The sequence below is a fragment of the Cydia amplana genome, chromosome 5 (assembly GCF_948474715.1).
Source record: "Cydia amplana chromosome 5, ilCydAmpl1.1, whole genome shotgun sequence".
Classification (NCBI taxonomy): Eukaryota; Metazoa; Arthropoda; class Insecta; order Lepidoptera; family Tortricidae; genus Cydia; species Cydia amplana.
The window spans coordinates 9,913,286-9,939,031 of NC_086073.1; the positions used below are offsets into that span (position 1 = coordinate 9,913,286).

General features: G+C 38.9%; 1 protein-coding gene across 2 annotated transcripts; it reads left to right on the top strand.

Annotated features, from left to right (window-relative positions):
* Nucleotides 1-1,012: 1,012 nt before the first annotated feature.
* On the top strand, nt 1,013-19,075 carry LOC134647980 (diacylglycerol O-acyltransferase 1). Of its 2 annotated transcripts, XM_063502399.1 has the most exons (11): nt 1,014-1,432; nt 1,675-1,803; nt 2,081-2,178; nt 2,597-2,649; nt 2,729-2,837; nt 3,044-3,193; nt 3,606-3,632; nt 5,473-5,614; nt 9,067-9,232; nt 9,661-9,933; nt 18,831-19,075. In XM_063502399.1, exons 1-11 carry the CDS (start codon nt 1,317-1,319, stop codon nt 19,044-19,046), a joined length of 1,479 nt encoding a protein of 492 aa, XP_063358469.1. In that variant the 5' UTR covers nt 1,014-1,316; the 3' UTR covers nt 19,047-19,075. The 2 variants fall into 2 exon arrangements, with proteins under 2 accessions (XP_063358470.1, XP_063358469.1); XM_063502400.1 differs by lacking the exon at nt 3,606-3,632 and having other exon boundaries at nt 1,013-1,432.
* Nucleotides 19,076-25,746: the final 6,671 nt, after the last annotated feature.

A 25,746-nucleotide genomic window follows, 5' to 3' on the forward strand; every position in this document is an offset into this window, starting at 1 on the left:
TACGTGTGGGGTATCTATGGATAGGTCTTCAAAAATGATATTGAGGTTTCTAATATCATTTTTTTCTAAACTGAACAGTTTGCGCGAGAGACACTTCCAAAGTGATAAAATGTGTGTCCCCCCCCCTGTAACTTCTAAAATAAGAGAATGATAAAACTAAAAAAAATATATGATGTACACTACCATGTAAACTTCCACCGAAAATTGGTTTGAACGAGATCTAGTAAGTAGTTTTTTTTTTATACGTCATAAATCGCCTAAATACGGAACCCTTCATGGGCGAGTCCGACTCGCACTTGGCCGCTTTTTAGGGTTCCGTAGCCAAATGGCAAAAAACGGAACCCTTATAGATTCGTCATGTCTGTCTGTCTGTCCGTCTGTCCGTCTGTCCGTCCGTATGTCACAGCCACTTTTCTCCGAAACTATAAGAACTATACTGTTGAAACTTGGTAAGTAGATGTATTCTGTGAACCGCATTAAGATTTTCACACAAAAATAGAAAAAAAACAATAAATTTTTGGGGTTCCCCATACTTCGAACTGAAACTCAAAATTTTTTTTTTCATCAAACCCGTACGTGTTGGGTATCTATGGATAGGTCTTCAAAAATGATATTGAGGTTCCTAATATCATTTTTTTCTAAACTGAATAGTTTGCGCGAGAGACACTTCCAAAGTGGTAAAATGTGTGTCCCCCCCCCCCCCCCTAACTTCTAAAATAAGAGAATGATAAAACTAAAAAAAATATATGATGTACATTACCATGTAAACTTCCACCGAAAATTGGTTTGAACGAGATCTAGCAAGTAGTTTTTTTTTAATACGTCATAAATCGCCTAAATACGGAACCCTTCATGGGCGAGTCCGACTCGCACTTGGCCGGTTTTTAATGTGGTAACCGTGTAATCGTAATGTCATTCCATGTATGTCAAAAATGTCAAAATAATAAACCAATCGGCACCAATCATAAGGAATAGGAATTATTTAATTATCTATCTACCTTACAGTACTTGCATACCGATTGACCCATTTGTATGACCTTTGATAAGGCTAATGTCCATGGTGTTCATATTCAGTTACAAGCCCGGTCATTCTAAATTTATTTAACATTAATGTAATGTAACAGGAAAATCAAGGTATTACAGCTAAGCATTCCGTGGTCAGGCGGATGGAAACTTGCAGTGATCTTTATCTAAATACCCGCCTTATCATTTAAACCGGATCTTCATTACAGTGAGTTTAGTGACAATAAAAAATCGTGTATTAGGCCCTTGGCTTGGAAACCGTTTTTACCGATTTGTATACTTGTAGCAACATAATGGCTGCAGAATCAGAGGAAAAAGCTTTGCGTTATAGAAGAGCACAAAGTGTAACGCGAGCCGAAGAAATTACAGAACAAGAAACGAAAGCAAGGAAGTCACAGCAAGATAAACCGTAAGATTCTTTAAATTATATTTATCATTTTTTATTTTGTAACAAGTGTAACTGAATTGAAAGTTCGCTTTAGTTTGTTATTTATGTTTACCTATCTATGGTATGGTCGTGTATATCTTCCAAAAAATTACTATTTAGTTTTGTTTGTTTAAATTAAACCCGAAAATAGTAAATAACAATAACACTTTTTCCTTGGTAACCCAATATTACCAGTGGGATTTAGTTAAAATATAAATTTCCAGAATCCATAAGCCAAGAGATTCCCTGTTCTCATGGAGCTCAGAGTTCAAGAACTTCACAGGCCTGGTGAACTGGGGGTTCCTCATGCTGTCCATTGGAGGTCTGCGCTTATTCCTTGAAAATTTGCTCAAGTAAGTATTACCCTTTGAACTCCATACTCTGCACCATGTGTTTCGAAACGTAAAAATCTATCCACTTTATAACACACTCTCTGCGGTAGGTGGTTGAGTGACCCCATGCAGTGTATGGTTAATTACGACTATTACGAGTTACACCAATCGCTGCAGCGAAGGCGTTAAACCTTGTTATGTGATTATGAATTAAGAAACCACCAAGTTAGACTTAGTTGTAATAAATAAACATTCTAGGCATTGAGCATTTACCTCATCTAGTTCTTTTTAATTTCAGACATGGTTTTCGTGTGAACCCCATAGAATGGTTCATAATTCTCACTGGCCGGAATGAGGGTGCCCAGAATGAATTTCCATCAGTAGTATTAATCATTTGTAAGTATCAGATAATAAAATTACAGTATTTAAAGTGATAAATTCTCAGAACATAACTCTATATAAATTGTATGTAAAGAGTAAGTAATAGGAATTGGAGAATACCACTAATATCTATCTAATACCTTTAAACGAGCAATTCTTGTTTATTTATTTATTTATATATATATATATTTCGAGGATCTCGGAAACGGCTCTACCGATTTCGATGAAATTTGCTATACGGGGGTTTTCGGGGGCGAAAAATCGATCTAGCTAGGTCTTATCTCTGGGAAAACTCGCATTTTCGAGTTTTTATGTTTTCCGAGCGAAGCTCGGTCACCCAGATATTATTTTCTTAAAATTGTTAATTTGAAGTCCCATAAAATCTAGTCTATTTAAGTAAAATCACTAATAATAATTGTTTTTTTTTTTTCAGTTTCTGTTGTACTTGTTGTCGCAAGTCTTCTGATAGAGAAAGCCATGGCTGTGGTATGTTGTATTTATTTATTTAACATTTGTAGTTATTACACATTTTAATCTTGTCTAACTAAATAAAAACTTTTTGCAGGATATGATATCCGGAAAACTTGGAAGTATCCTACAAGTATGCTACCTTATTATACTGGTGACTTTACCTGTGGCTGTTTTACAATACAAGGGTCAAGAATTTAGTGTTGGTAAATATATCCCATTGTTACCTGATTTATAAATTTCACGCATTAACCCTTTGATCGCCAAAGACGTCAAGTGACGCGCGCGTATACAGCCCAATATCAACCTTCGTGCATTCCAACAAGGTTCACGATGACGCGCCGCGCACGATACCCGTGGCGTTCAAAGGGTAAAACATTTTAAATCTAACGTAATGAATTTAATGTTTCAGTGGGGAGAACAACAGTGTGTTTTATTTATTTAATATTGTTCCTGAAATTGTGGAGCTACGCCCAAACGAATCACTGGGTCCGTAAAGGTGCGAAGGGGAAGTTCTCCAAGAACACTTTGCGGAGGCAAAGTCTATCTGCACCCAATTACAGTAAGTTTAAGATAATAACATGTTTTCTTACATTAGAGGCACAATCTTTTGAAGAGGGTGGGAATGTAAGTGTAAAAGTGGAAATTAATTATACAAATCTAAATTGTTCACATCCACATAAATAATGCTATGTAATCACTGTCACAAAAACTACTATAACTGCAATCAACCAAACAGTTTGGCATGTACCCATATACAGAATCCTAGCAGGGGTACTGAACTATTTTGCTGAGTTTTGAAAACATATAGGCACCTACATACTACTTTAAATTGATTCTTACAGCTTCCCCTTATCCTCTGGCGCACAATACGCTCGTTTGCCACCATTGTAGTATGAAAAATAAATGATATATTAGAAAGAATATCAGAATAAGCAAATTATGTTATTTTGACTTGTTAATTACATTTCCAGATGAGCTCATTAACGCGGAACAAGATCGTAAGTCGATTGTTGGGATCGGATTGTTTGCACTTACTGTATATTTTTGCACTTTCTTTTGTTTCTGTTTTGTATGCTTCTTGCACTTCCGCTTCAGAACTGTTCTTGTCAATAATAAACTGACGTAAATTTTATATCAGTTAGATAAACTTCCAGCAGCAGCAGACACAGCTAAGCGGGCCAGGAGATCAAAATGATTTGAATGCTGTTTCAATGTTATGAGCTTATGAGGTTCCCTTACCCGCTTTGCTATTTAAATAATTGTACTAAATTTTCCAATAAATTTTCATTGTAGACATTGAAAAATAGTCTAATGTAAAGGTTGATCTATTACTAATATTTACGCGATTTTTTTATAATTTATAAGTCAAACATGCTTACAAATAATTACAAATACACACCCTAGTCACTAGTCAAACCCGTTCTTTATAGCTTCCGGTGCAAAAGTGCCCATAATGCTCGCGGCCACGTTATAAACAGCCTTTGCACCAGTAACCACTCGGAGTGGGAACTACCTTGTACATTTTTTTTGTCAGTTAAAAGAGTGAATGAAAAAAAATATGATCAAGCTAAAATTGGCTAAATACCTACTTTAAAATGCTTTAATCCCCATCCGCTATGAAGTAATTTAAAAAATGGGTCGTGCATCAAAGACAACGGAATACTTAGAAGTAGGTACATAGGGATTGCAGAACCGGTACTGTTTAAATGAACCGGGATTTTCGGTACCGGGCAAAAATGGAACCGGGATTTCCCGGTATTTTCGGTACTTTCGGGACTGCCTTCAAAAATCAGTTTTCACATCAATTTTCAGTAGCACAGTGAAGGAACACCATTCTTTTGTACCATAATATGTGTCTTTAAGTCACACAATCATTAATATAATTTGTTTTTCTTTTCCTAAACTACACGATATTATTTTGACTATCTTTGTTGATTGGCAAAAACTGAATTGTGGCTCAGTATCATCATTTTTTTAAATACGTAAGACGTTTTGTGAAAAAGGATGAAAAAAAATGATAATTTTCTCATACGTTCAAAATGGGCTGTGAACCTTCGAACATATAATAACAGAACTATCAATACGACAAATCAAGAAATTATTCAGCCAGAATTATTAATTCATTTAAAATATCATTATCATATGTGAGTTTCTTATACCGTGTTTGAATTAAAAGTAGTATTTTATTAATTACAAAATTGTCTCTATTTATTTTTGCTTCTAGTTAGTATACAAATATGAAATAACTAATTGTTCGTATAAAATTATTTATCGTACAAACATTTATGCCCTTAACCTTAAGTATCAAATTACGCAATTTTATATTGTCGGCATTGTCAAACCCATTGACTTTTTTTTTAATTTATTTTAATGTAGTGGTCAGCCGTAAAAGTATTACCATCAGCCTTAGATTGATAAAATGCATTTATTTTCTTTATAAAACATGATATTTCATGCTAAGTAACAGAAAGCAGTCAAATATTGTACCGGAAATTTTAGTCCCGAAAATCCCGGGAGTACCGGGATTTTAATTTTGAAATCCCGGTTCTTTGCTTGACTCTAAATCCCGGGAATTCCCGGTACTTTCGGTACCGGTATTTCCCGGGAGCAAACCCTAGTACCGAATTATAGTGGGTAAGTAAGTATAATAATGCAATTTGCAGATAAGGGAACCCGGAAAACAAAGTCTATATAAATGTCTAGTGCATTTTTGCAGACCAGACTAGTAGCTAGTGGCATTTTTGATCGCTTGGTGTGGAGTTCCGTTATATATTTTGGTTTGCAGTGGTTGGCACATTAATACTTGTTTTAATAGCATGGTGTCGTGATGTTCAACAGAAACCATCGAGGAGGAGAAAGGCGACGCGTTCGCGGTCGCCGGGCTGGTGAGGTACCCCGAAAACCTGAACCTCAAAGACCTGTTTTACTTCCTGCTCGCGCCTACCCTGTGTTATGAATTGAATTTCCCCCGCACTACACGGTTAGTTATTCATCCATATTGACTTAATTCAGCGAAAGGGATGCTCAAAATATAATTTTTCTCTTCATTTAAATAAACTTTTCTTTTTGAAATACTTAGCTTTTCGGTGAAGGAAAACATCGTGAGGAAACCTGCATACTCGTACATCTGCGAAGAAGTTCAAAGGTGTATGTGAAGTCCCCAATCCGCATTGGGCTAGCGTGGGGACTATAGCCCAAACCCTCTCGCGCATGAGAGGAGGCCTGTGCCCAGCAGTGGGACGTATATAGGCTGAATTATTATTATTATTATTTTGAAATACAGTTAAAATTGTAATAACTTGTTTCTATGGGTATAATTCTATACCTATAAGTGAAAGGATCCATCCTTTTCCCTAAATGACGTCCAAATCCAAAATACCAGTTATTGAAATTTATTTAAAAGGCTTTTCAGCTTTTCTTGCATGTTTATCAGCTCTTCTTCAAGTCCTTTCTAATGAGCCAAGCTTGATGTGGTTGCGTTTTTCCCGCGAAATTTCTTTAGTCTACTTCTCTAGATCTAATCTAATCCAATGGCTCTCTTCCTTTGAGTTTTCCTACTAGAGCGGTCTTGAAATATTTTATTGTTTTTTCGTCACGGTTAAGAAAAAACAAGTTGTTAAAGATAAAAGGTGCTTTTTAGAATCCGTTAAGAAAAGAAGCATTGTAATAATAAGAGGATGAATACATGTTTGGACACCTGATAGGTACCTACAGCTCGACACGGTCAGACGCGCTTGTTATAAAAGGCTCAGCATTTAAGGTACCGCCGCGTTGAAGCCATTTAGGGCAAGTTCAATGTCGATCTAATTGATACTGATATCCATAAGTAGCTCGAGCTTGTAATTATAGATACCCTTGCTTAGTTTGAAATATGAATATTTAGGTATTGCGGGTATTGCGTCACACAAGTTAAACAAATATTACGATATATGTTGCGTTGAATGCTGCGTTTCTAGGGTTCTGGAAAAATTGGAACCCTAATGCTTTCGTCGCGTCGTAGTCTGCCACTAGTCTGCCTGTCACAGGCATTTCGCTCAGAAATAATTCGTTGTACTTTATGTTATAGTAACAGTGTAACCGATCACTATTTATAATAGTTAAACTCTGTGAACCATGTTCGCAAATGCTCGATCTATATAGTGTATGATGAATTATGACCATGAGCGGCATCTTTCATTCATTATTTCAACAAGTCGTGTTTATTAGCATCAAGGAAGAAAGAAAGAGCGCGCCGCGCTCTAAGGGGAAACGGCTGTATGGGAACCTATGTCGCCAACACGCTGTCACAAAAATTGGCCATATTTTCTTATTTCGAAAGGGATTATGAACCCTCACCCATCACAATAATTTGAACCTTACAGTAAAGAAAATTATGACGAAATTGCACTACGATTTTTATTTATTGTAAATAGTCATTTATGCTCTATCCCTTTTACACTTGCATGGCTTTTCCAAGAGTGAATGCGATAGGATAAAATATTCGACTATGACGTTGACATATGCGATAGGGATGTGCATGATTCGGTGTGATATCGATAAACGCTTATTAATAATTAGTGTAAGTACACGTAAACTACTCAGTTTTTTATACATATGTATACTATATTTTCTGGCGAAGTAGGTTACCTACTTACTTTTTAATAAAGAAATGCTCGTATTGAAAGTAATCAAGCCAACAACTACGAATATAACTGTAAGCGAGTACCTATATAATAAAAACTGTTGAACCCTAGTCACAGGGCGGACACGCCATACATCAAAAATGATTTGCGTTTATATGTGTGCGCGGCACGTCTGTACACGCGTCAATGTGCATGTGTGGGTAAGTCGCTTTACTGAGAGGACGCCAGAAGTCCGCCAGATTCATGTCTAGGCCAGTCGCGGGGCGAGGTAATGCGAGTCGGGGCGGGGCGGTGCGTGGCCGTTCTGTATGATAATACTATTACTTATACTGTGCCTCAGCACACCCCGCGTGATTTCCGCGTCCTCAGTTACGTGCTACACGTCGCTCAACCATCATCTTCCTTCTTCCTAGCGTTGTTCCGGCTATTTGCCACGGCCCGTGAGCCGACCTGCGTTACAGAGCCTGGGGTCTGCTTGGAAACTTATCACAAGAATTGGCATAGGCACTCATTTTTAAGAAAGAGACTGTCATCTGACCTTCCAACTTCGAGAGGAGACTTTACACTAAAGCCCTATTCGAACAATGAGATACGTCAAATACTAAATATTGAAACGATATGGGTCAAACAAGTGTCGGTGACGTTTCTTCAAACAAATACGTCACTTTTGACGCTGACAGATCGGATCCATATCGTTTCAATATCTAGTATTTGGCGCATCTCATTGTGCGAATACGGATGTAAGCCTTATTGGAAATAGTTCGGTTTCCTCACGATGTTTCTCTTCACCATACATAACTTCCTAAAAAATAAGGCCCGAAACATGTCGCCAATAGCGACTAAAAATTCAAGTGAGTGAAACCGTTGTCGTATAAACAACTTCCGAAAAACTCGTACGAGGCGGGATTTGAACCCATGACTTCCGAACTCGTACTCTTACTGTTACCGCTAGACTACTAACGCTACGTAATGCATGCCACTCGATAAATATAGAAAATACGCCTTCCACAAAAAGAAAAATAAAATATTAAGAACATGTATGAACATAAACAAAACGAACTGTGTACATATTTATACAAACATCGACATCGATAACTTTTTTGATATGGTCCTCGCACTGTGGCCGAATAGCGCAGGGTGTACATGATTTTTACGCTAAGTAGATATCAACCTTATCTCATTTACATAAATTTGATTTTTGTACTAAATAATTCAAAAATCCTTGCGGAAACCGAAAATGTAAAAAATATTGAAATATTACATGAAATAATACTTGCCGATGATATGAAATGCCTCCATGTCTAATATTTTTTGTCCCGCTAGTGTTTTTACACTCCAAAATGGAGCAGCACGGCATATTTGTAATTATTTGTAATTTTAACTGGAATCGTTTTCACATCTGACATCTCATAAGCGCCATACTGAACTGACAACGACTGACAGTAGCCTGCGGTGAAGTTTAGTGCAGCTAATCCTAATGATGCCACACGCTATACACGTACGTTTCGCTTCTATTACTTCTTTGTTTTGTGATTAGCATTCAACCGAGGACCTTTGTTATTTCTTTCATTTCTGATTTCTGCAGTCTTATTCATCCTTCATAAACGAAAATGTCACTCATTCCATTAATAAAAACTTTATTCGAAAACATGAAGATCGTTTTTACTATGATACATATCGGGCACAACTTAACTTTAGGCATTTAGCCGCAAAAACGTTAAATGCTTTACAAATAATGAGAAATGAATTTGTAGAAATGATGATGATATTACGATAATAACTTTCTGAAAACCAAAAATGTATGTTCCAGAATTCGCAAGCGCTTCCTTATCAAACGTCTACTCGAGGTGGTGTTCGGCGTGAACCTGGTGCTGGCGCTGTTCCAGCAGTGGATGATCCCGTCCGTCACCAACTCCATCGATACCTTCTCCAGGATGGACTACCTGAACATGTTGGAGAGGCTGCTGAAGCTTGCTGTAAGTAAACTGTTGAAGAGACGTCTGCTGGAGGTATATCGGCGTTATTACAGCAGTTACTTTCTCCATCCATAATAACACTATAAGGTATTATGATTTCAGGGTAAAAAATCTCTTATTTTTATTCACTTTTCTACACAGCTTAGTTGGGACACTTACTGTACGAACGACGATTGTTTCGCTCTTTGTCTCAATAAATATCAATATATAATATTAAAAGCTCTTTATGACTCGCTAGTCATAAAGAGCTTTTAATATTATATATTGATATTTATTGAGACAAAGAGCGAAACAATCGTCGTTCGTATATATTATAGGCTTAATACAATTCTGCGACCCAAAATATCGTCCAGAAAAGTCCCGTAGATAAGCACCAATACAAATATTGCTAACATAGAAAACTAATCGCAACGTTTTTTCAAATACAGGTACCAAACCATCTAATGTGGCTGTGCTTCTTCTACCTGACCTTCCACTCGTTTCTGAACCTGATGGGCGAGCTGATGCACTTCGCCGACCGGCACTTCTACGGCGACTGGTGGAACGCGAACAACATCGGCACGTTCTGGCGCACGTGGAACCTGCCCGTGCACAAGTGGGCCGTGCGACACGTGTACATTCCTATTACCGAGATGGGGTACAGCAAAACTACCGCCAGCGCCGCTGTGTTCCTTATCTCGGCGTTGTTCCATGAGTATTTGGTTAGTTTGATATTAGTCTTAGCTTGTTAAGAAAGTGCTACTGGAACAAGAAAAAATCGGCGGTTTTAAACTGGATATTTCAAGAGCACGGCTAGTGCTGCTCTGTTTTTAAAGCGCCTACGAGCGTTTAGGTACGAGGTTTCCGACGGTTCAATGTGACCCTGACCTTAGCCGGGGCCCAATATTTTGATATCAAACCATAAGTAGTTTTGGCTGTACGGTCGGAAATTAGCAAGGTCCCTTTACTCCGAAGCCATGTTTCCGAACGTGTAGTAAGCGCTTTAATGGGACTTCCTTCTACGTCCCGTTAGTAGTATGTTTATGCCGGTTCTGGACCAAAACTTTTCCGCCAGGGGGCGACACTGCGCCTGACTATTTAGTTCGAGCAAAGATCCGCTAGATGACGCCACTCGTTAGTACCAAAAATGTCCACAGAGGGCGCCACTTGTTAGTTCAGGCAAACATCCGTTATATGGCGCCACTTTTAGTTTCACACTACTTCCCGCTAGATGGCGCCACTTTGTATGCGAGTAATTGATTTGCTTAAGGTTCCTATATAAAATGTATAGATGTCGCTAGTGTCGCCTCGTCAGTGGACGTTGCTATTTAGTTCTAAAAACCCCCACCAGAGACGTTTTAGTTTGGGCAATGATCCCCGCTAGGGGGCGACACTTTGTATGCGCAACGTTAGTTCCAAAAACATCCGCTATGAAATGTATAGATGAGCTGTGCCGTCTGAGTAGTTCTAAAAAAGTCCGCAGTCAGAGGGGGTTCATGCTTAGTTCATTATTGATTCGCTTCAAGGTATAGATGTCGCTAGTGGCGTGGCGCCTCGTCAGTGGACACCGCTAGTTAGTTCCAAAAACCCACACCAGAGACGCCTGACGTTTTAGTTTGGGCAATGATCCCCGCTAGGGGGCGACACTTTGTATGCGCAACGTTAGTTCCAAAAACGTCCGCTATGAAATGTATAGATGAGCTGCCGTTTGAGTAGTTCTAAAAAAGTCCGCAGAGTCAGGTCATGGTAAGTTCATTTATCTTGGTCAAGCAAATCTTGTCAGTAGAAAAAGGCGGCAAATTTGAAAATCGCGGGCTAGCAACACTACGTTCGAATTGTTCGAAAATCGTGTGTTATTTATATCTTATCTGTGGAACTGTTTTGTTTAATCGTTGTTCGGTGTACATTGCTGCTTTTTGTTCGTTGCCTAGGGATACAATACTTTAGTTTGCTTTACATTGCTCAGTGACATATCCGGCTTGACAGACTATATCGATTCGCTTAAAGGTATAGATGTCGCTAGTGACGCCTCGTCAGTGGACACCGCTAGCTAGTTGGAGCATATATCAACGTTTTCTTTAAACCACGTCGGTGGTAAACAAGCAGACGGTGCCGCCTGATAGTAAGCAGTCACCATAGCCCATGGACTCCTGCGAATTCTATCGTTACCACATAGGCGCACTTTTATTTGCGGTTGGTTTTGTCGCTTTTGCCTATCAAATGTATGGAGTTTGTAGTTTATCAACCGCAAAAGGTTATCTCCTTTATAATACCACATGGGTTGCAAACAAGCATACGGTCCGCCTGATGGTAAGCAGTTACCTTAGCCTTTGAACGCCCACAACTCTAGGGTTGATACAAGAGCGTTGACGACTGAACAAAGATACAATAAGTTTGTTTTAAGATACAATAAGTTGGTTTTAAATTATGAGGCATATATCGGCGTTTTTTTTAATACCACGTCGGTGGGAAACAAGCAGACGGTGCCGCCTGATAGTAAGCAGTCACCGTAGCCCATGGACTCCTGCGAATTCTATCGTTACCACATAGGCGCACTTTTATTTGCGGTTGGTTTTGTCGCTTTTGCCTATCAAATGTATGGAGTTTGTAGTTTATCAACCGCAAAAGGTTATCTCCTTTATAATACCACATGGGTTGCAAACAAGCATACGGTCCGTCTGATGGTAAGCAGTTACCATAGCCTTTGAACGCCCACAACTCTAAGGTTGATACAAGAGCGATGACGACTGAACAAAGATATGATAAGTTTGTTTTAAGATACAATAAGTTGGTTTTAAATTATGAGGCATATATCGGCGTTTTTTTTAATACCACGTCGGTGGCAAACAAGCAGACGGTGCCGCCTGATAGTAAGCAGTCACCGTAGCCCATGGACGCCTGCGAATTCTATCGTTACCACGGGCGCACTTTTATTTGCGGTTGGTTTTGTCGCTTGTGCCTATCAAATGTATAGAGTTTGTAGTTTTTCAACCGCAAAAGGGCCCCGTTTTTTTACGGTGGTAAACAAGCATCCGGCTCGCCTGATGGTAAGCAGCCACCGTAGCCTTTGGACGCTCAGAGTTGTTACATGCGCATTGTCGGACCTATACATCATCATCATCATCAGGAAAACCTCGACACATATTCTAATATGAAAGAACCTGCAACGTATTCTAGAATGTCATGGAACAGAATAAATATGACGTCATCTGATTTCTCGAGCTTAGTGAGACTAGGCTAGGTCGCGCGCCGCCAGTTGGGAATGCTCCGCCATCTTGGCGCCAGCTGACACCTGCGCATGACGTAATCATGGAATGCACCAAGGTCCGCCGGCGAGGCGCGTGGGCGACACGTGCATATTCAAGGTTAATGCCGCGTAATGCGGGGCGGCCCCCAGGCCGTCGCGACATCAAAACGTCGTAACCGCCGTGAAATTCATGGCGCTTACGACGCTACGGAAGCAGGGCGTGAATCTTGTGACCTAAACATGTAAGCGCCGTGGAATTCATGGCGTTTACGACGTTTTAGTCTATGATGAGACGAGATGTGACGTAGACGAGAGACTCACGCTCACGCCTATACCACGTCGGCATTAAGGGTTGGCGAGTAAACAAGAATAAGGCTCGCATGATGATAAGCAGTCACCGTAGCCTATGAACACCTGCAACTTCAGAGTTGATACATGCACGTTGCCGACTGCAAAAAGGCCCAATGAGCTTTTTCTTTTTTTATATATCACGTCAGTGGCAAACAAGCACACAGCCCGCATGATGGTAAGCAGTCACCGTAGCCTATGGACACCTGCAACCTTAGAGTATGTGCATTGCCGACCATCTCATCTATTTTTAAAGCTTGTGAAATGTTGCGCAATAATGTGAAATTCGCGTATATCGGGGTTAATTTACATTAAATACTTACGCGACATGTGCTTGAAAGTGAATTTGGACTGCATTTGTGTGATAGAGATTGGGACAGCGTTCCAAAGTCTGATTGCCTGTTGGTCATGAAACCCGTGCGATATCGGGGGACCATAAGCTAGGTACTGGAGTTTCTAGCTCATTGCGTAATAATGTGAAATTTACGTATATCAGAGTTGACATACTCTTCAATTATTGCACCCGTGAGAGGACAGAACATACGCAATGTGATGAAATTAAAAACACGTTTTAAGATTATAACAACATACCAAAAACATAACCAACGTAATTTGGTCGGGTTATTAGTTACCTACCATAAACCATACTAAATTCGCTGGGGGGGCATTAAAAAAAGTGAGACTGTGACAAGGACAAACAATAATAACGCTTTCTCTGCTACTCCTACTGAAAGATACATAAGACTATCCCGCTTGATCATTTCCCCCCACCGCTCATGACTGCGGGGTATTATATTATAATAAATGAGATCACAATACCGGCAACCTGCAACTGGCGCATACGCATTTCTAAAATAATTAAAAATTTTGAAAATAACAATGGAGTACGTCATAGAACTCGTTGCAAGGCTGTGGTTCAGTAACAAGGGATTGGGGTACAACTATAAATGTGGAGATAGCGATGAAACAAATATTCTATTCATCTCATCAATCGAGGCGCTAGCACCTGACGTGGACATTTACAAGTGGGAGGCGGCCCGGAGCGATCTCAAGATGCTGATCAAAGAACTTCTGGAGGAGAGGTCCATTCTTCAGTTACACTCGGGATACCATGCGGAGGGGCTTTTGCTGGAGGTGCTAAGAAAGCACAACATTAGATCATTCCTCTCCGTGCCTCTTAAACAGAAAACTTTAATCTGGAAAGACGCGGGGATGTGGTTCGTGGAGGTGATTAACCCGAAAATCATAAAGAGAACGTATGTGTTTTTGGACTGCGAATAAGTGTATGTGTTTGCATACGGAAATAAAGATAGTTTAAAAGTGAATGACTATTTATTTATTTACCAATCATTTTCGTATTTTATAATGTCCCCATGCAAGTTTGGGGAACAGGTTTGATATCGGTTTCCCAAGTAGGTACATAAAAAGGGGCTCCCTGGCACCAATGATCTTAACAACAACGGCTTTAAGCAATATAGTATTCCCATATTTACTTCAAAGTTCATTGTCTTTGAGATATTTGGTATCAAAGTTGAACAATTTCAGACAAAAAACTGGTTTTCTTTGTATTAATTAGTTTAAAATTCAAATCTCTTATCAGTTTTAAGAGACGTCAAAGACGAACCCCAAATATGCAGATTTTGTTCATGTTTTAAGATCCTTCACAGCAATCTAGGTTCACAGCAAAAGGGTTTTTTTACACAATGTTTCAAAAAATCATAATAAAACAAGTATTAATTTCATTCAAAATCCGGTAGATAAGAATGGAGATAAAAGATTAAAGAACCCATAGACGTTTGTTTTATAATTCTATCTGTAGTGTAAATGAAGGAGTACCGTCTCAAAACTTGTCAAAAACTGATGAAAACCGCAGAGAGCCCCTTAAGGTGAGATTGTGTATTAGTAAAAGCTGATTACTATGGACAATAGTATGTAGAGGTATGAAAACCAACTGCAAAATGTGTCTATTAACTTTGTCGAGTTATTACTGTGTATGATTAAAATTTTAGATGTGGACGTTCTGGACCAAAACTTCTGCCAGAATGCGCTACTTTGTATGCGGTAGTGAGTTAATTCTAAAAAAATCCGCTATCGATTATGAGGGTAAGCTCTAAGTGATTTCAAATAGATCCACTGTAAAAGGATCATTATGAAATGTATGTATGTTTGTATAGAGGTTAAGCTACAAAATTCCGAGTAGTTCCTATTAAAAGATCCGATTTGGGATGTATTAATGATCGTTGACAGTGAGCTAGCTTCAATTAGTTTAAAAAAGATCCGCTTAAATGGTTCGCTATGAAATGTATAGATGTCTATGTAATTTTATGCAAATCGATGATATCATCAAACTTAATCTTAGAGTCTGTCGCAGAGTGGGGTACTAAAGATGACCAGAATCATTGTAGGAGGGTTTCGGCCGCGATTTACGTATCTGAAGTTTCGCATCAACAGTCAATGAGACGAGCGTCTTCAAAGTTTTAACATGAGAACTGTGGGCTTGAGGTAGAATGGTTAGAGAAAGCGGGGATTCCCCGTCAACCAAAAGACATTATTTTTAAGTATACTCTGTTTGTTAGTAGGAAAAGGCGCGATATTAAATTATTGAGGAATGATCTAATGTTGTGCTTTCTTAGCACCTCCAGCAAAAGCCCCTCCGCATGGTATCCCGAGTGTAACTGAAGAATGGACCTCTCCTCCAGAAGTTCTTTGATCAGCATCTTGAGATCGCTCCGGGCCGCCTCCCACTTGTAAATGTCCACGTCAGGTGCTAGCGCCTCGATTGATGAGATGAATGCAATATTTGTTTCGTCGTTATCTCCGCATTTATAATTGTACCCCAACCCCTTGTTACTGAACCACAGCCTCACAACGAGTTCAATGACGTACTCCATTGTTATTTTTTTATTTTTAATAATTTTCGAATGCGTATGCGCCAGTTGCAGGTTGCCGGTATTGTGATCTCATTTATTATAATATAATACCCCGCAGTCATGAGCGGTGGGGGAAATGACCGAACGGGGTAGTCTTATGTATCTTTCAGTAGGAGTAGCAGAGAAAGCGTTATTATTGTTTGTCCTTGTCACAGTCTCACTTTTTTAATGTCCCCCAGTGAATTTAGTATGGTTTATGGTAGGTAACTAATAATCCGACCAAATTACGTTGGTTATGTTTTTGGTATGTTGTTATAATCTTAAAACGTGTTTTTAATTTCATCACATTGCGTATGTTCTGTCCTCTCACGGGTGCAATAATTGAAGAGTAGGTCAACTCTGATATACGTAAATTTCACATTATTACGCAATGAGCTAGAAACTCCAGTACCTAGCTTATGGTCCCCCGATATCGCACGGGTTTCATGACCAACAGGCAATCAGACTTTGGAACGCTGTCCCAATCTCTATCACACAAATGCAGTCCAAATTCACTTTCAAGCACATGTTGCGTAAGTATTTAATGTAAATTAATCCCGATATACGCGAATTTCACATTATTGCGCAACATTTCACAAGCTTTAAAAATAGATGAGATGGTCGGCAATGCACATACTCTAAAGTTGCAGGTGTCCATAGGCTACGGTGACTGCTTACCATCATGCGGGCTGTGTGCTTGTTTGCCACTGACGTGATATATAAAAAAAGAAAAAGCTCATTGGGCCTTTTTGCAGTCGGCAACGTGCATGTATCAACTCTGAAGTTGCAGGTGTTCATAGGCTACGGTGACTGCTTATCATCATGCGAGCCTTATGCTTGTTTGCTTGCCAACCCTTAATGCCGACGTGGTATAGGCGTGAGCGTCTACGTCACATCTCGTCTCATCATGGACTAAAACGTCGTAAACGCCATGAATTCCACGGCGCTTACATGTTTAGGTACCACAAGATTCACGCCCTGCTTCCGTAGCGTCGTAAGCGCCATGAATTTCACGGCGGTTACGACGTTTTGATGTCGCGACGGCCTGGGGGCCGCCCTGCATTACGCGGCATTAACCTTGAATATGCACGTGTCGCCCACGCGCCTCGCCGGCGGACCTTGGTGCATTCCATGATTACGTCATGCGCAGGTGTCAGCTGGCGCCAAGATGGTGGAGCATTCCCAACTGACGGCGCGTGACCTAGCCTAGTCTCACTAAGCTCGAGAAATCAGATGACGTCATATTTATTCTGTTCCATGACACAGGTTATTAGAATATGTGTCGAGGTTTTCCTGAGGGCCTATGATGATGATGAGGTCCGACAATGTTCATGTAACAACTCTGAGCGTCCAAAGGCTACAGTGGCTGCTTACCATCAGGCGAGCCGGATGCTTGTTTACCACCGTAAAAAAAACGGGCCCTTTTGCGGTTGAAAAACTACAAACTCTATACATTTGATAGGCACAAGCGACAAAACCAACCGCAAATAAAAGTGCGCCCGTGGTAACGATAGAATTCGCAGGCGTCCATGGGCTACGGCGACTGCTTACCATCAGGCGGCACCGTCTGCTTGTTTGCCACCGACGTGGTATTAAAAAAAACGCCGATATATGCCTCATAATTTAAAACCAACTTATTGTATCTTAAAACAAACTTATCGTATCTTTGTTCAGTCGTCAGCGCTCTTGTATCAACCCTGGAGTTGTGGGCGTTCAAAGGCTACGGTAACTGCTTACCATCAGACGGACCGTATGCTTGTTTGCAACCCATGTAACCCATGTAAGGAGATAACCTTTTGCGGTTGATAAACTACAAACTCCATACATTTGATAGGCACAAGCGACAAAACCAACCGCAAATAAAAGTGCGCCTATGTGGTAACGATAGAATTCGCAGGAGTCCATGGGCTACGGTGACTGCTTACTATCAGGCGGCACCGTCTGCTTGTTTGCCACCGACGTGGTATAAAGAAAACACCAATATATGCCTCATATTTTATATTGGACCGTTTTGCAATTTCACAGCGGATGTTTTTGGAACTAACGTTGCGCATACAAAGTGTCGCCCCCTAGCGGGGATCATTGCCGAAACTAAAACGTCAGGCGTCTCTGGTGGGGGTTTTTGGAACTAACTAGCGGTGTCCACTGACGAGGCGCCACTAGCGACATCTATACCTTGAAGCGAATCAATAATGAACTAAGCCTGAAGCCCCTCTGACTACGGACTTTTTTAGAACTACTCAGACGGCACAGCTCATCTATACATTTCATAGCGGATGGTTTTCGAACTAACGTTGCGCATACAAAGTGTCGCCCCCTAGCGGGGATCATTGCCCGACCTAAAACGTCAGACGTCTCTGGTGGAGGTTTTTGGAACTAAATAGCAACGTCCACTGACGAGGCGACACTAGCGACATCTATACATTTTACATAGGAACCTTAAGCAAATCAATTACTCGCATACAAAGTGGCGCCATCTAGCGGGGAGTAGTGTGAAACTAAAAGTGGCGCCATCTAACGGATGTTTGCCTGAACTAACAAGTGGCGCCCTCTGTGGACATTTTTGGTACTAACAAGTGGCGCCATCTAGCGGATCTTTGCTCGCACTAAATAGTCAGGCGCAGTGTCGCCCCCTGGCGGAAAAGTTTTGGTCCAGAACCGGCATAAACATACTACTCCCGTTCCACGTGTAAAGGTACCTTTTTTGGCGGCTGGCGCTCAACCTATTATTAACGACGCTCCAATATTAATGCGGTGCTACGCGACTTATTAAGAGCCGACCGCTATAAGGCATTCACCCGTGGAACATCACGTTTGGTTACATTGAATTCAGCACTGTCACAATTGGATTTTTACTAGTTTTACTTAGCAGTCACATTCGATTATAATACATATAATAGTGGCAGAACTGTATACAAATGATCCCATAAGTTTACGTGACGTCACTGAGATAGGAGGTAAAATCATTTTTTTCTGTGGTATCTCACGTGAGACTATCCATACTTTTCTAATAAATGAGTTCATGATAAAGCTACTAACATTATGAATTAACAGCAAATCTATGAATGGGTTCTGACTCCCCATACAATATGGCAACCCAATGTCTTATTTGCAGGTGAGCGTCCCCCTGCAAATGTACCGCGTGTGGGCATTCCTGGGCATGATGGCGCAGCCGCCGCTGTCGGTGATCTCGCGCTTCGCGGAGCTGCGGCTCGGGCCGCGCTACGGGAACCTCATCGTGTGGAGCTCCATCATCCTCGGCCAGCCGCTCGCCATCATGATGTACTACCACGACTACGCGCTCCAGCACTTTAAAGCGCAAGAACAGTGAATACCGACTACAATATGTGGCATTTTCAATAAAAACAATAGTACATTATTGTCGAGGTTCGGAAGTAGCTACTTGCTGGCTGAGGATTCGTTTTAAACGGACGACCTTGGGAGTCCGTTTAATTGAATCCGAAGCCAGCAAGTAGCCTTCCAGCCGAGTCATATATAGAGCTTTTCTCAAAAATGGTGCAAGAAATAGAAATTATTTACCGGAGCAACGGTCTAATTATCACAGAAAAAAGTAAAACCATTGAAAATATTTGCTTTACCGCCTTTAAAAAAAAGAAGTGTATTTTTCTGCTGAAAATACGCCAACCTATTTGAGACACCTAAATAGTCGCGGTACCAACATTATAATAATAAGTGCCGATCATCTGTTTGGCTGTTTAATTGGACCTATGCCTTCATTTGATATGGCCATTTCAACTTTTAAAAAGTTTGGAACTCGTTAAATAATGGAATTTGTATGCAACATTGCAGTCCTGAAATCGAGACTGCAATGTTTTTAACTTTTTAATATTTTGACTAACCATAAACTACGCACTTCGCAACCAATTTTTTAACCGGCAACGTCGACTTTGCCGTCCATTTTTGAGAAAAAACACTTTCTCGCTTGCCCATAAGGACGCTTTGAAGTTATTCGTATAAAGATAGGTCTTCTTCTTCTTCCTCCTGTCCTTATCCCACGTTATGTGGGCTCGGCACAAAGATAGGTACAAGCAAATTTTGTCCTTATGGTAACCGACAAAGTCGTACCTTTTGCTTGAAAACGACACAAATATTAGCTTCGACAGTCACTAGTTAATTAAAATGTATAGTTTAAATATTTCCGGTATTTTAGAATGCGTGAGGACTAAGCGATTTGGAATTGGTGTACAATTTTCAAATACTATGTAGTACCAAAGGGTTCAGTCTTTTTTATCCTAAGAATAAACTGTTAGCGTCTTACGAGGATGTGGGTAATTATAGTTAAAACATCGATCAAATTAATTCCTAAAATACATTTACAAAACCTACATAAATAGCGAAGCATTTATTTAACAACTGTTTTATAAAACAATATTTACCAAATTTGGCGCCAAATATTTTTATTATTAACCAAATTATTAAACATTTTACATATATTGTGTGCTAAATATAGAAACATAATAGAAAGCTCGATTGAAGTGCCATTCGGTGTTGATAAATTAATTTATAATCTTATGAGGGTTTTTGGGGTTAGGTGGAGGGTACTGGGTGCTTGCTGTATAATGTGCTAGTTATTATATTATACTAATTAACTATATTGAGGCATTGCGTGTAAATGTCTAAGACTGAGTCTTCACACTGCGCTTTGTGCCTTATTATATTTGCGCTTGTGATAAACTATGCTATATTTTAACAGAATTTCATGACAATATTTTATATATTGATAGTTCAAAGAGGTATTTATGAGTAAGTACAATATTTTTGTATATGTGATTTTTTATAATGGCAATAATAATTCACTTGAGATTATTATTAAATAGATTAAGAGTTAATTGTAATTGTCTGGATCAAAATATTTTTTATAAATGCCTGTTGCATGTATTGCATTTATTTATATTATTATTTATTGAATTCCATTCATTTTTCCATTTAGAACCATATTTTCTTAATTAGGTTTAAGATAATGCGTTATACATATACATATACCTATTATATAAAATTTCTACTTACTAGGTAAGTACATCTATTTTTATCCTTTGATAATAACAATTAAATTCTAAATGAAGCAAAAGAAGAAATAATTAAATATTTTCTAGAATGCTTGAAAATAATTTGCATGTAAGGTACTATATAAATCAATGCATAAAAAATTAAATTTTTTATATGATGAATGAAGTGAACTATTGATGTATGTATTTTTACTATTAAAAGTTTATAAATATATCGTTTTTAATTAAAATGTGTTTTAATTTAAAAAACCTGTTCTTTCTCTCTCATTTCATTATGCAAACTAAGCATAAGGACCCTTTTCTAATGGAAAACCACATTTTACAAATCCTTTACCACAACCATCGTTGAAAAGGCATGGCAATATCACCATATAGATACTTTGTTTACCTTTTTGTTAACCAAAAAGGTAATTAACTAAGGGCTCCTTTTTTACGTAAAAGTGTTTCCAATAAATCTGAAAGTCGGGTCAATAAACATTCGCATTCAAAGTATTTATCAAAATTGGGTTCGCATTTCTGTATAAGGATGGATGCCAATTAAAACATACATTTTGATATCAAAATAATGTCCTTTTGTTATCAATATCATTCGCACGTGAACTTCGCTCGAACTTGTTCTTATTGACGCAAGTGAGACGCACGGGCGAACGGTAATAAAACTACATAAAAAATATCAAAATACAAAATGTAAGTACGAATTGGGCACGAGGGCTAGCTGCACCAACGTTTTAACGGTGACTGATGGTTTGGTGCAACCGATGTTAAGTTTACAGAACATTGTTTTACTAACTGCATAGCACTACCCTCGCACGCTCAACCTCTGACTCGGCTATACGGCATGCGTTAGATTAGAGATCGACGACCGGCTATCGGATCTGATACAGTGAAGGTCGTAGTGGTTTGTTACTCAAAGTTGATCATAAACTATAATTGAACTACATATCATAATGCCTACATACTTAGGGTTACCAGATGACAGGAATTTTCCTGACATGTCAGGAATTTTGGCCTTTTGTCAGGAATGGGGACGGAACACGAAAATGTCAAGAATTTTTTGAATAGATAGACTTCTTTATAAAGTACCTTTTTATTTACTGAAATCAATACAAATAATACATTTAATAAAACTTCAGTCTGTCAGGAAATTCTAAATTTGTATCTGGTAACCCTATACATACTAAACATCCCCGGACCTAAGATATTAAGGTGTCCCGCCGGTTAGTAGGTATTTAAGTATAAGAACTTAACTAAATCAAGCAAATCTAAAGAAATCATTTAAGATGAAAATATTATAATAAGAGTTTCTGTTCACTATAGGTACAGTCGGCATCAATAGTAGCGTATGAAATAACACACCAAATGTATCTGCCACCCTCGATTACTTATTATCTATTTTATTTAACTGGTTCCCCGTTCACGTTCAAAAGTATGTGCAACAGTTTAATTGTTAGGTATATATGTGCAATATATCACTTTCGACGCTGATAGACTCGTTGCGCTATTAGACAAGAGGCAAGTACTTCACTTGTATAAAGAACTTTGACTAGGTACCTATCCAAAAAGGGTTTTAGGGTAGATAGGGTGATTGCTGAGCCATTTAGGGTTCTAGGTTCTAGCTAAATTGGACATTCCATAGCGCAAGTATTGAACAACCAAATTGAGCTAGGACCCTAAATAGCATAACAATCGCGGAGCGTAATGGTACATTCCATAGCGTTGTGAAGAAGAGCAATTTTTTAATTTAAATTTTCCTTACCTTAAATGTTTAATTTACCTAGGCACTCTTGGGTTTACACTTCATGTTGTCTGTGAAGGTGTTTGCCTACGTATTTTTCTATACTATTTAAAAAACCACAAACATAGCAGCTATACCTATTCTTCATATTTCGTTTGGAAGCGAGGGCGAAGAGCATCGTCCGCGCGAGCATATTGAGCGCAGAATCAATTGATGAAGTGCCGTCGATAGCGCGCGAACGTGTCTCGCCTTTGGGAACCGGTGAATTTTCACAACCCCGTTTCTCATTGTTTACCTGTGGAGCTACTACAATTAATGTTGACGGTTTAATACGACGAATGCGGTTTACGATGATACAAATCTGGGGACAAGATGGCCAAGTCATTATGTGTAGACTGTGTATTAAAAAATAAACATATATCTAATCAAATATTGATACGGTTTCAAAATAGACAAGTAAATGGAAATCGAGTTCTGAGGACACCTACTAACAAAAATAACCGACTTGGTTAACATTACATCACAAAACTTTTTTGTATGACAGTGACAGGAACTGCATTGCAACTTGCAAGACTTACATCTTTTTTACTTTACACGATTTAAGTAAAAGGAAAACCGAAAATAAAATATTATTATTTTTATATGCAGTGCTCTAGCAACTGACCTTGTTAAAGGACTGTCTCAGTTCAAAGTGTTCAAACATAGAACATAGACAGAGAGAATCATACTTTCTTTGTCTTACGCTATTACTAGCACACAAAAGAAAGGGATGAGTATAATTTTCCTGGTTTTTACTGACTGACAAATTGGTTTGACCAACTATATTATGTTTGGAGTCGGTACGGTTGGCTAGTCAAATAGTTACAATAGGTACTAGTCAATAACACACTCACCCAAACAACTAATTAACAGTTTCCTTTGTTTCTTATCAAAAGAGATGGCATTCGATTCGACAGTGTGTTGACACTTTTTAGATCTGGCTTGGCACCGACTTCAAACATTATCAGTAGTGCTAAAAGGAATATTTTTTATTCTTTTAGAACGACGATTTTTCTTTTTTTTTTCAATTGAGGCTGTTTGCACTTTCTTTGGCCATACTTTAAATATTTTGTAAAAAAAATATATCTTTTTTAAATGGCACCCACTAGGGCTTTTGAACTTTATAGGCCAGCATATTGTAGGAAGTTCTATAAACTATAGCTGGTCAACCAAATCTTGTTAGTAAAAAAAGGCGCGAAATTCAAATTTTCTATGGGACGATATCCCTTCGCGCCTACATTTTTCAAATTTGCCGCCTTTTTCTACTGTCAAGATCTGGTTGACTAAGTATAGAAAAAGTTTGATTCATAATGCCATTTCCGGCAACAAATTTAAAAAATAAAGGCGCGAAGGGTTCCCCTCCCATTTAAAATTTTAAGTTCGCGCTTTTACCTACTGACAAAGTGGGTTTGCCAGAGTATAATAATAGAGTGTTCTTGAAATTTGTAGGTAATTTTATGGTCTGTCAAGCCATTTCCGTCAGTGGAAAAAAGCGGTATTAAAAAACGCGCTTTTTTTATTGACAAGATTTGCTTGACCAGCTATATCTACCAACCTGTGTTTTTCAAAGGCTCGCGGCAAAGAACATATACAGATGGTCAAGCAAATCTTAAGGAAGGATATCGTCCCATATAAAATTTGAATTTCGCGCCTTTTTCTACTGACAAGATTTGCTTGACCATCTATAATACTCATTTGCAGTCTCGGTTATTATTGCTCTCCCTTCTCCCTACTTTTTGAACATCTTCCATCGATGTACAATACCTATAGTCAAAGTTAACTGAGAGTTTTAAACAAATGAACTCTTTATTTGAAATCGGTAAAAATATAAACGAATTACAACTACCTAACTAAAATAATTGACGTTCACGGAATTTGCACAACCCGTTCCCTGCAAAGTGGGCAATTAACAAAGCTCGGTCAAACAGAAGTTACGTGTCGGGAGAGGGTTAATCATGTAATAACATTTGCGGTGCTCGCTAACAATGTTGACTGTGGTGCGCAAACAGTGCCGGCTGCGTCAGCCGCCGGCTCTATCTCTATCTATCTATATGTGCACCGAGCGCCACTCAACTGATTGAATCATTTGCATATGCTGATCTTCAAACAGAACTGTTTCATAATGGTACCTACTGTTAGTCATTGATGCCGCACGCGGTTGCTGGGTTTGTCGTGCTGTGGGCTGATTTTAGTGTCACGCGGACAGTCCGTGCGGATCGCTCCCCACCGCCAAATTGTATGAGAAAGCTGTGTGATGGTCCGCGTGAAACTAAAACCAGCCGTACTTCCGCTGTAGCACAGATACCCGTAGCAGTTAAAAATAAGAACCCACATTCTTACACAAAAGTATGTCCCGTAGCTCTTATGTCGACGAATCAAGAACTACCTATGGGACATATTTTTGAGTAGGCAAGTTGTATGCTTCACCCATGTTTTTACACTTGACTGGACTAATACGGTATTGTCAGAATGACATTCGCCTGATAGTTACCTCTCTGATCGATATGACAAGAGTGTTCTATTAGGTGAAAATTAAGTTACAATAATAATTAGGTATAGGTATAATATATGATCATTTAGGTACATTGTTTTGTTTTCATAAGTAATAGTTACTATTTTTTGCTAAAAACACCGAATAAGTGGAGAAACCCATGTTACTTATGTTATGACTTTTAAATTAACTTATCTACCTACTTAATTTTGTAGGTTGACTATTTTATTTCATCACAATGAATATAAGAAATCGCCCATATAGGTAACTTATTTCAGAATAGGAATTTCACAAGGTGTATTCGGGTAATTCCCACTACTTCAAAATCTTATCTTCTTATTAGAGTCTATTTTTGGAATTATAGTAACGGCACCAGTCATGGGACATTTAAGAGGAAATCTGGAGTATTTGTGATATTTCCCTGATACATGTAAAAGTACTACCGCTTAGCTTGTTAAAAGATGAATATCCTATCCTTCTTTCATGTTTAAGGCGTGTTGTATCAAAGATACTGCAATTAGTTTCCACATAATTAATAAATTAAAAGTATGTTTTTTTTCTCCAGTCATGGACAGCAAAGCTCCAGTAATGGGCCCCCCATAATGGACATACCCGATCAGTATAAGATATTGGAAAAGGGAATAAGTTTTTGGCAAAAAACTAGTTATTAGTCATTTTTGGTATTTTAAGCTTTTATGTAAGAATGTATTTTTCTTTCGACAGCCAACTAATACTCATC